The 11,243-nt window shown below is 45.3% G+C and overlaps 2 protein-coding genes across 3 annotated transcripts; one reads left to right on the forward strand and one right to left on the reverse strand.

Moving 5' to 3' along the window:
• The first annotated feature begins 621 nt into the window (after positions 1 to 621).
• LOC6619030 (probable multidrug resistance-associated protein lethal(2)03659) lies at positions 622 to 9,077 on the forward strand. 2 transcript variants are annotated; one of them, XM_002043239.2, is made up of 10 exons: positions 623 to 723; positions 1,378 to 1,543; positions 1,602 to 1,687; positions 3,867 to 4,026; positions 4,099 to 4,295; positions 4,359 to 4,540; positions 4,940 to 6,531; positions 6,588 to 7,081; positions 7,161 to 8,356; positions 8,423 to 9,077. In XM_002043239.2, the coding sequence occupies exons 2-10, from the start codon at positions 1,467 to 1,469 to the stop codon at positions 8,459 to 8,461; spliced, it is 4,023 nt and encodes a 1,340-aa protein (XP_002043275.1). In that variant the 5' UTR covers positions 623 to 723; positions 1,378 to 1,466; the 3' UTR covers positions 8,462 to 9,077. The 2 variants fall into 2 exon arrangements, with proteins under 2 accessions (XP_032578205.1, XP_002043275.1); XM_032722314.1 differs by having other exon boundaries at positions 622 to 723; positions 7,161 to 9,077.
• On the reverse strand, positions 9,064 to 11,064 carry LOC6619031 (transmembrane protein 256 homolog). The gene is made up of 3 exons (XM_002043240.2): positions 10,972 to 11,064; positions 10,603 to 10,908; positions 9,064 to 9,506 (listed from the first exon to the last, which is right to left on the reverse strand). Exons 1-3 carry the CDS (start codon positions 11,062 to 11,064, stop codon positions 9,363 to 9,365), a joined length of 543 nt encoding a protein of 180 aa, XP_002043276.1. The 3' UTR covers positions 9,064 to 9,362.
• Between the last annotated feature and the right edge of the window lie 179 nt (positions 11,065 to 11,243).

Genomic DNA, 11,243 nt, shown 5'->3' on the forward strand with positions numbered 1-11,243 from the left:
AAGCACTGAACAGCTTTATTGTTTTTAGTATAATTTTATGCTTCCATGGAAAGAGTATTAAAACGGAATGGTTTCTTATTTTATAATAGTTTAAGCAGCAATCAAACTCTTCAATTCGCGTGCACGTGCGAATACTTTTGCTCGCCACTGTGCATCTGGCAGTTTTCCGTTCTGGTTTTGACAGCCCGCTTTTCATCTCTGCGCAGATTCGACGCGCACGCACTGGAACTTGTTTAACGTTTTTATGTTTTTCACTGCACAACTTTGTAAAATCAGCACACGATATTTAAATAAGCGCACAATTATTTCCGTGTGTCCTGCGGGAGTGGAAGGACACGTTCACATTCATCAGCACGGAGCAGAGGAAGAGCACCCCAGTAGGAGTCCCGTTTGTTGTCCTATTGATTTGCCCCCACTTTTTGGAGTTTTTCGTTGTTCCTTGCACACCATTTTCGGCATCCACCGCCACCGCCCCCGCTGCGCCCCCGAAAGACAGGTAAAAACAAAGTGCAAGTGCTCCCTGTGTAAATATAAACAAAAGAGGTGAGATGTGATAACGCTCGCTCTCTTTTTCTCTCTCTTCGGCGATCTCTCGATAATGCCGCGTGCACTGGTGTGCGTGGGTGTTCATCCAGGCGCCTATATAAAGGGCCGTTCATTCACGGCGAGCCCATTAAGTTTGAACGAGAAGCTGCCGCCGGATCCGCCAGGTGTAAAAGTACCGTGAGTCTTCGCCTCTAGGATTTTCCCATTTGTTAAAAGTGACGCGTGTGGAAAGCTAGTGACTTTGGTATCACTTACAGGAAGTTGTAAAAAACAAGTGCCATAAAAGTGATCTGAGCCAGTAAAAGTCTTAGATTATTGGTTACAGAACAACAAAATATAAACTTCTCTAAGAAGGATACACATTGAATTAAATAAAGTGCATTTAGCCAAAATTGGATATTTAAAAAAGGAATCCTCGTAACTAACAATAGAATTCAGAAAAAATAGTTTTCATATTTGTTTTGAAAATATTTCAAATATCAATTGCTTTTAATATGTGTAACCCTGTAGAACGGGAGAAGTATGTCAAAATCATTTGTAATATCGATGTGCTTTAATTTGTATTTGGTATTTGAATCCTATAACTGTCAGAAACTAGGAATTGAATTTAAACTTATGCGCTACAATTGTATTTTAAACAAACATTTATGGGTCAAGTTTACCACTTTGCTTTTATCGCTGCCAAACAAACCGCTCGTGAAAAGTGCTCAAATAATAAAAGAACCAAAAGAGCGCAATCATCATGCGTCCACAATCTTTAGATTCGGCGTATTAAGTGGCACCCGATTGGGATAGGAACTAATAATAGTTTTAGTTGTAATCCCATTACAGCGGCACCTGTACAGGATACACGTACACCCCGACCAATGACCTGGCATCTGAAGCTAGGAAATCGATAGAATTAGACCAAACCGACCAAGATGCAGTCAATGAAAGCCGATGAACTGCCGGAGAATCCACGCGAGAAGTCCAACATCTTCTCATCCCTGATGTTCTGGTAAGTTTGCACACCCAAATCGCATAGAATCCTGTCTAATTCGTAATCCCATCCTCAGCTTTGCCATGCCCACATTCTTTAAGGGACGCAAAAAGACACTGGATGAGAATGATTTGTACCGCGCCCTACAGGAGCACAGATCAGGTGAGTTCTGGTAGGATATGGGTAAAGTGCAAAAGTACCAAAAATGAATCCCCCACATGCCTTGCATAATAAATGGGCTCGAATTCGGGGCAAGATAATTTATGGACATATCTGCGGACCAGTCGATAAGCAAATTAATTGAATTATTATAAAGAAATCGGCCGACGCGTCAGATAAGCTGATTTAAAGTCAAGGAGTTTTGAATGAGAGAAGAATTTCTTATCAGCACGTACCCAGATTAAGCCATACGTGACGTCATGAGGCAATAGATTGGGTTTTACTAGGTGACCACATCTGGCCATGTATTATCTATTAGTCACCTAGTAAAAGTGCTTTACACCATGGACAGGCCAGTTCCATTCCTTGTGGCAATCATGAGTGGATTTTCGATTTCATCGCCCTTTGCCCAGCTGTTTTTGGAGTGCTTCCTGGTGGAGATGGGCATTAGTCGCGTGTGAAATCCCTGGGTGCCCGACGTGTCTCGAATGCTTCCTTGCACCCGCCCCCACTCCACCTGCATGGAGTATATAATTTATATAATCAACTAAACCGCATATTTACCACACTATCTCCGGCATTCAGACACCACCCGAATGAAGTGCGAAGTGCCAGGGAAACACTTCAAGTCACCCGACGATTACGATTAGATAGAGTTTAGCATGCGCCCACTCTTTGTGGTTGTAAAGCCTTTCGGTTATTCCGCCGGTTCGAAGGATCAGCGAGCATTGAAGGGCTCTTCTCTAAAGGGGAAGTTTAGATTAGATATCTGCACTGGCCTATTGCTGCTTGCACCATATATGTATGTACACACCACTATTTCATTGAGATCATTTGGCGGAACTACGGCCGAGTCTAATCCGGACGATAAGATAGCCCTTGGATACGCGCTTTCTGCACCATCACTCATTCTCATTGAATTATACGATCGGCGGAGATAGCGGTATCCAATCTGGCACTTTCAGACCTTTGATTTCCTCGCACAAAAACTTTCGAGGAGCCCCGAAAAGTGACAAACGTGATATCTTTGACAACGTCCGCTGGCCACAATTAATTGAATTTACTGCCCAACATAGTTGATAACGCCTTTTCAACACCCCCGATATTGCACGCAATTAGGCACTCAGGCTTATTTACTTACTTATTATAAATGGGCTCCAAAAGATACAGTATTGAGTGGGGATCGTGCCTAGGGGGAAGGGCTTATGCAATGCCAACCATAATGGCTCATATCTGGCCAAATATGCGCAGATGATGAGAACCATATCTAATGCGAGAGGCTTTTGTTTTGCAATTCCCAATCGGTGTGCAATCTAAGGCCACTCGAGCCAAACATAAGCCTTGCGGAAGTGCCGGAATCTGAATCCCCATATGGAGGGTAGTTGGCTAGGAAATCTGCCCGTCGATAAGATCGATTGGAGGCAATGCAGCTGGTCGGGATTTGCTTTGTTGCCAGCCATAATTCACACTTAAAGCAAAGCACTAGAATGACAATTTACTGGATTTATTGGCCGCGGTTACGGTCGAATTGATAGCCATTCCTACTGCTCATTAAGGCCCTCAAATACAGAAGCTAGCGATCGATAAGCACTATTGTTTATTCCCGGACATGGCATTCCCTTGAATAATATTCTATAATCGATTGTTTTTTATTTAGTTAAGATACATTTCAAATTAGCTTAAACCCAGTGAAATCTTGAATTGTAATGCCATATTAGGCCTTTTAAACTTTAGATAAAGAGGTGTCTATCATTTAGATAACATATACTTTACGGCGGTCGGTATGAAAATCTAATTATCATTCATATTTTCCAACTTGACAATTTGAAGGGTTTATACAATGATAAGTTCCGTAACATAGTCAATTTAAATGATGATAAGCTCAAAAATAGATCTGGCATATATGTATGTATTGTCATATGCCTGAGTGCAAACGTACAAACGGATGAGTAAAAAATCAATAAATTTTTTTATTACCGTGATGAGTAAATATTGAAAACTGCATTACTTACAAGAGCAACTTAATGGGTGTTTATACTTTGGAGGCTTCTTTAAACAGCAAAGTGCCATCTGCCAATTATATGCCAACATGGCTCGTTAGTCAGTCAGGATAAATATATACAGTACAACAAGTCCGCGGGTGGAGTGCACCTTGTTGATATCTCAATGCCTTTGTTTCCAGATCACCTGGGCAGCAAGCTGAGCGAGGCGTGGGAGAAGGAGGTCGAGAAGAAGCGCAAAAAGAAGAAGACCCCCAGCCTGCTGAAGGCCTCGATGAACGTGTTTGGCTGGCGCCTGGCCGGTCTAGGCCTGGTCCTCTTCATCTTGGAGATCGGTTTCCGGTAAGCTGCCTGCGCCACGCCCAACACCCGACAGCCGGCTGATTTATAACCCGTAACCCATACTCTTCTCAGAGTCACCCAGCCGCTGTTCCTGGGCGGTCTGGTGGCCTACTATGCGGACGCGAGCAACCAGGAAGGCGATAACCAGACGAAGGCATACCTCTACGCCCTGGGCGTGATCTTGACAAGCGCCTGCAACGTGCTCTTCATGCATCCCTACATGTTGGGCATGTTCCACATCGGCATGAAGGCCAGAATAGCCATGACAAGTGAGTTGGGATGGGGATGGGGATGGCTCCCTTTGTGACACATGAATAACGATCGCCCTGCAGGCATGATATATCGGAAGGCGCTGCGCTTGAGTCGAACGGCGCTGGGCGATACCACAATTGGTCAGGTGGTCAATCTCATCTCGAACGATGTGGGCCGTCTGGACGTCTCGGTCATCCACATGAACTATTTATGGCTGGGTCCGGTGGAGATTGGCATTATCACGTACCTCATGTACAGGGAGGTATGTAATCACAAATAGTTTGGATTGCTGTTGAAATCATAATTAAGTTAAGTTCTTTGGTTACTTTTTCATTGTGTAATTATTTTATTTAAATTTATCCTAGAAGATTAAATCTAATATAGAATAAATTTAATATATAATATTAAAAAAGTTTTATTGGGGTAGGTCCTTATATAGACTTTCTGAATTTTATTGGCATTTTAAAAGTTAAAACATAAAATCAAAACCATAAATTAACTTTAACAAACATATTCGATTAGAATTTAAAAGTTATACAAGTTCCATTGAAATACAAAAGTTGTCTCAAAATTCTGGGACTCTTTTTTGAGTGCAGTAGATATTAATATCTAAATATGAAACTTTTGAAAGTCAGCCTAGTAACATCCACTTATCCCACAGATTGGTATCTCCGCCTTCTTCGGCGTGGCGGTGATGTTGCTGTTTATACCCCTGCAAGCATATCTGGGCAAGAAGACCTCTGTGCTGCGATTGAAAACGGCTCTGCGGACGGATGAGCGTGTGCGCATGATGAACGAGATCATTTCGGGCATCCAGGTGATCAAGATGTACGCGTGGGAGATTCCCTTCAGCAAGATGATCAACTATGTGCGCACCAAGGAGATGAACGCCATCCGCAACGTGAACTACATCCGAGGCACGCTGCAAAGTTTCATCATGTTCGTAACGAGGATATCGGTGTTCGTGAGCTTGGTGGGATTCGTGCTGCTTGGAAAGCTTCTGACCGCCGAGAAGGCCTTCGTTATCACCGCCTACTACAATATCCTGCGTAACACCATGACCGTCTACTTCCCCATGGGAATATCCCAGTTTGCCGAGCTCTTGGTCTCGATCCGCCGTATCCAGACTTTCATGCTGCACGAGGAGACAAAGGTGCGTGACAAGTCGGAGGACCTGGTCGAGCAGAAGCTGGGCAAGGCGGGTCTAATTGCTGAACCCACCGTGGCCCAGACCACTGGTGTACTGAAGCCAAGCAGTCGTCGCACCAGCGAAGCGGAGCACAGTATCGTCATAAGCAAGCTGAAGGCCAAGTGGGATCAGAAGAGCACGGACAACACGCTGGACAACATTTCGCTAAAGTTCAAGCCGCGCCAACTTGTGGCCGTCATTGGGCCAGTGGGCTCCGGAAAATCCAGCTTGATTCAGGCTGTGCTTGGAGAACTGAATCCCGATTCTGGTTCGGTCAAAGTCAACGGCACTCTCTCGTACGCCTCCCAGGAGCCTTGGCTCTTCACCGGCACTGTGCGCCAGAACATCCTCTTCGGACTGCCTATGGACAAGCATCGCTACCGCACTGTGGTCAAAAGGTGCGCCCTGGAGCGGGACTTCGAGCTGTTGCCCTATGCTGACAAGACTATTGTGGGTGAGAGAGGAGCATCTCTCTCCGGAGGACAAAAGGCGCGTATCAGTTTGGCCAGAGCTGTTTACCGGAAGGCTGACATCTACCTGTTGGACGATCCCCTTAGTGCCGTGGACACCCATGTCGGACGTCATTTGTTTGATCAGTGCATGCGTGGATTCCTGCGTGAGGAAATCGTACTGCTTGTGACCCATCAACTGCAGTTCTTGGAACAGGCCGATGTTATTGTGATCATGGACAAGGGCAAGATCAGCGCTATAGGCACCTACGAGTCCATGGCCAAGAGCGGTCTGGACTTCGCGCAGATGCTGACAGATCCCAGCAAGAAGGATGAGGGTGCCGGCGATGCCCCAGACAAGAAGAGCCTCTCGCGGCAGAACAGTAAATTGCGCGACCGACACGGTAGCATCTCCTCCATGGAATCTGCTGCCGAATCCTTGGCGGCGGAGTCTCCCATGCAGACGCAGGAAGGCCGCGTCGAGGGACGCATTGGAATGAAGCTATACAAGAAGTACTTTGGAGCGAATGGCTATGGACTGTTTATCGTATTTGCGTTCTTCTGCATTGGTGCCCAGGTGCTGGCCTCTGGTGGTGATATCTTCCTGTCCTACTGGTAAGTTAGATACCCGAAAGATATGGATTTTCCTAATCGTTTGATTGCTTATCTAGGGTGAACAAAAATGGTGAAGCGGAGCGTGACACGTTTATGGCCAGATTGAGACGCGCTTTCCCCGAAACCCGCATCAACGCCGATACCGATCCTGTGGACATCTACTACTTCACCGGCATCAATGTGTCTGTGATCATCTTCTCGCTGGTGCGGAGCATGCTCTTCTTCTACCTGGCAATGCGCAGTTCCACGACCCTGCACAACACCATGTTCCAAGGTGTGACCCGAGCTGCGATGCACTTCTTCAACACCAACCCCTCCGGACGCATCCTCAACCGCTTCTCCAAGGACTTGGGTCAAGTGGACGAGATTCTTCCCTCCGTGATGATGGACGTAATGCAGATCTTCCTCGCCATCGTGGGCATCGTAGTCGTCCTGTGTATCGTTAACGTTTGGTACATCCTGGCCACGGTGTTCCTTGTCATTGTTTTCTACCTCCTGCGTGTCTTCTATCTGAGCACATCCAGAGACGTAAAGCGACTCGAAGCTGTCAGTAAGTGGATTTGATATTATATGCACTTACGATTTTAGTATAATCACATTTCTTAAATCAATATTTTTTATATCAACAGCACGGTCCCCCATTTACTCTCACTTGAGTGCTTCCCTTAATGGCCTGGCCACCATTCGTGCATTTGGAGCGCAGAAGGAACTGATTGCCGAGTTCGACAACTACCAGGATATGCACAGCTCAGGCTACTATATGTTCCTTGCCACGAGTCGAGCCTTTGGATACTGGCTGGACTGCGTTTGTGTTGTCTACATCGCTGTAATCACATTGAGCTTCTTCCTCTTCTCCCCGGAGAACGGAGGTGACGTCGGTCTGGCCATAACACAAGCCATGGGCATGACCGGTATGGTCCAGTGGGGAATGAGACAATCGGCCGAGCTGGAAAACACAATGACGGCAGTGGAGAGAGTGGTGGAATACGAGGATCTTGAACCGGAGGGTGACTTCGAGTCCAAGCCAAATAAGAAGCCGCCAAAGGATTGGCCAGAGGATGGAAAGATCGTGTTCGACGACCTTTCGCTGAAGTACTTCCCCGACAAGGCGGCCGACTACGTGCTGCGATCCCTGAACATTGCTATCGAGGGTTGCGAAAAGGTGGGCATTGTGGGACGCACTGGTGCCGGCAAATCTTCGCTGATCAACGCTCTGTTCCGTCTGTCCTACAACGAGGGAGCCATCCTGATCGACAGGCGCGACACCAACGACCTGGGACTGCACGATCTGCGCAGCAAGATTTCCATTATTCCTCAGGAGCCGGTGCTGTTTTCGGGCACCATGCGTTACAATCTGGATCCCTTCGATGAGTATAGCGACGCCAAGCTGTGGGAGTCTCTGGAGGAGGTAAAGCTTAAGCATGTGGTGGCTGATCTTCCCAGTGGCTTACAGAGCAAGATATCCGAAGGAGGCACCAACTTCAGCGTGGGACAGCGCCAGCTGGTGTGTCTAGCTAGAGCCATTCTCCGAGAGAATCGCATTCTGGTGATGGACGAGGCAACGGCTAACGTGGATCCGCAGACGGATGCTCTTATCCAGACGACGATTAGGAACAAATTTAAGGACTGCACAGTGCTCACGATTGCCCATCGTTTGCATACGGTTATGGACTCGGACAAGGTGCTGGTAATGGACGCAGGAAAAGCGGTGGAGTTCGGATCTCCGTTCGAGCTGCTCACAACCAGCGAGAAGAAGGTGTTCCACAGCATGGTGAAGCAGACGGGAGACTCCACTTTCGATGCCCTGCTGAAGGTTGCCCAAAAGGTGGGATTGCGTTTAAAGATTCAATGTAACTTGTCCACATGCCTAAGCTCTTTTTCTTCCTTTCAGGCCCATGATGACAACCTGCGGCTCAAGAAGGATTCTTGACATTTCGCCGTTCCGAAGGCTTTTAAAGACTACATACTTAAGATACTGGAACCAATTACGAATCATCCGGCGGCCAATGCGGGCATTCAAAAGACCTTCCTCTTTGCGGAAGCCTCCAAGCAGAAGTTGTTAGGATAGCAAACCATCAGCGGCGCCAGCAGACATCACCACTGAGCTGCCGCTGAGGAACTTTTTACAATACGTGTACAAATCAAAATAATTGTTAGTCAGGTGTATAAAACTAGGAAACTGAAGGGAAATCAAACAGCAAGACAATAAGCTGATGCTAGAGGAGCGTAGGGAGTAAATGTTTTTGTACCTTAAAAAAAGAAAGATTGATATAAAATGCAAATTGTGCAATAATTAATTTTAGCTGAACTTTGTGCATTGGCCTTCAAAAGGTCGCATTGCATTTGTATTATGTGTTCCAGTAAAACGACAATAACAACCTTAATGAAAAAAAAAAACCCAATGAAAAACCCCAAAAAAAGATAAAACTAAAAGAGAATTCTATGAAATGTTACGCCTAGTATAAATATATGAGTGTTTTTATAGTAATTTATTAATGTACAGGTATACAATAAATGTAACAGCTCGGTTGGTTCTTTTGTTAAAACGGTTTTATTTGTTTTATTTCATTATATCGACTTAGCGACTTACATTTGCCACTAAGAGATTGTACGCATTTAACTTAAAAGTATCTTCCATTAGCTGCAAGGCCCTCACTATAATTATTGTAAATAACGGCTAAAAGCGGATAAAGAAACTCATATTTAGCTGATGTTGTATTATGTTAGATGATGTATGTTAGAGTTGGCTTAGCTTTATTTGCCTCTGCACTAAATTGCATTTCAGCATGTGCTACATGGAAAATAGATAGTTGGCCTCCCCTCCGCGCATCCTATAGGACCAGCGACAGCCACGCGGCCATCAGGCAGAATCCTCCGACGGTCGCGTACGGCTGCAGCCGCTTCTCGCCAGTCAAAGCGCGGTAGTACATGCAGCCGCTGAAGAGCATCATGCCCGTAATCATCAAAGTGCCAGTCTGCGGGAGGAAATAAACCAATTACTTTAAGTAACCACAGTCATTTGGGCCTGTTCCGAACCCCACTGTTCTCGAAACCTATAATCACGGCTAAGCACTACTATTGTAACCAAACGATTTTAGGATGCAAAGAATTTATAGCATTTAAATGTTCAGTCAGGAATCAAGATATACATATGTAAGAAATTCCAAATTGCAAATAGTTTACCCAAAGTTTATGTAACATTATCTAAATGCATTTACATTTTTTAATCAGTAAACTTAAAAACGGAACAGGCCCTATAGTTTATAGTCTAGGAGTAGAAGTTAGCGAAGACGGCCAGCGTTTTGAGTGCATATTTGGTGTTAGCTTTAGTTGTTAGCTTTAAAACGTCGACAAAACGGAGCTCGATAAAGCCCAGATTTTACTTATCAAATAAGGCTGATGACAACAAATACCAATTACAAGATAACAGCAAAAACGAGAGAATCTATGCCTTTTTGGTACATTTTTAACATACGATTGTAATTATGAAGAGAGTAAATCAAGAAATTCCTACCCAAGACCCCGAACCCATATCAGCTATGAACCTGCTCATATCACAAACCTAAGAGTTATCCGAATTAACGCAATTATTATACAAGTATCGTGTGTGGTATTGAAAATTACTTTGTAAGCTGCAATTAGTGGTTGTTGAACATTTAGCTTTAGCTTTGGAAACATTTCATATACAACATACCTATATTATAAAGAAGTAACTTGGAGGATGCGCTTGGCCCAAACCAATATTCATTCATAGCTCAATTTTGTAATGTCAATCAGCGCATTAGACTAGCTAAGCAGAGAGTCAATTATTCGAGTATCAATGTTGGAGTTTCGATTCGAGAGTACCGCGAGTTGTTATAAATTCCGTTCAGAGATCTAACTTTACACAGAGTTTATGTAAACGACAAACCGACAAAGAAAGCTTTACAAATAAACCAAATACACGATCGAGATCGATACTGATAAATGGTTTCCTTGGAGTCAGTGACTAAGGATGGGCCTGGCGGAGGTAGGACTTAACCAGACATCTTCAGGGGAATTCAAATTTGGACTGCTCCCATTTAAACTTACGAATACGGGATAGTGGGCCAGAGGCATGGCCATCATGGCAAAGGAATGCAGGAAGTGTATGCGATTGGCCACATCAGCAAAGGCCTGCGAGTCCACCTGCTCCTTGGGATCGCTGACGTCCTTCAGGACGTACTTGCAGTAGGCGCCCATAAAGATGGCCGACGCGCCGCCGATCCCGGCCAGCCGAATGAAGTGGTAGTGGCTGCCGGCCAGTCGGTAGAGCGATCCGTGTGAATGCGCGTAGTTCGCGGCAGGGATCAGCGCCATACTCGTCTCCTGCACCGGCACTTTCTTGGGACGCAGACCCTGCAGAAAAACAGTTAAGGATTAACAATCCGGAACTTCGTCTAGGAAAAGTCGATTAGTTACAAGCGTGCGGAGCAGGGCAGATGCGGACGAGGCTACCATTTTGCTGACAGGATTGCCCAGGGTCACGTATTCGATGGTGTCGGCGACTGACATTGTGTATTGTTTGCTCAAACTTCGTTTGGCGATGGAAAATCAAATCAGCTGCGGCGCTACTACAAATTTTGACGCAAAATGCCCTGGCCTTGCCGGACTGGCGTTCAATTCAATGTTGCCAATTGTTTGGATTCTGGAAATATGAATGCCTCGGGAAAGAGAATTTCTTAACGTTTGAA

The sequence above is a fragment of the Drosophila sechellia genome, chromosome 3R (genome assembly GCF_004382195.2).
Source record: "Drosophila sechellia strain sech25 chromosome 3R, ASM438219v1, whole genome shotgun sequence".
Classification (NCBI taxonomy): Eukaryota; Metazoa; Arthropoda; class Insecta; order Diptera; family Drosophilidae; genus Drosophila; species Drosophila sechellia.

Coding starts and splice junctions, on each gene's coding strand:
- LOC6619030 (XM_032722314.1), top strand. CDS start 1,467: ATGCAGTCAATGAAAGCCGATGAACTGCCGGAGAATCCACGCGAGAAG. Junction 4,027..4,098: donor ATCTTGGAGATCGGTTTCCG/GTAAGCTGCCTG, acceptor TACTCTTCTCAG/AGTCACCCAGCCGCTGTTCC. Junction 6,532..6,587: donor GATATCTTCCTGTCCTACTG/GTAAGTTAGATA, acceptor TTGCTTATCTAG/GGTGAACAAAAATGGTGAAG.
- LOC6619031 (XM_002043240.2), bottom strand. CDS start 11,064: ATGTCAGTCGCCGACACCATCGAATACGTGACCCTGGGCAATCCTGTC. Junction 10,909..10,971: donor CTGCCCTGCTCCGCACGCTT/GTAACTAATCGA, acceptor GTTTTTCTGCAG/GGTCTGCGTCCCAAGAAAGT. Junction 9,507..10,602: donor TGGCCCACTATCCCGTATTC/GTAAGTTTAAAT, acceptor TTCCTCCCGCAG/ACTGGCACTTTGATGATTAC.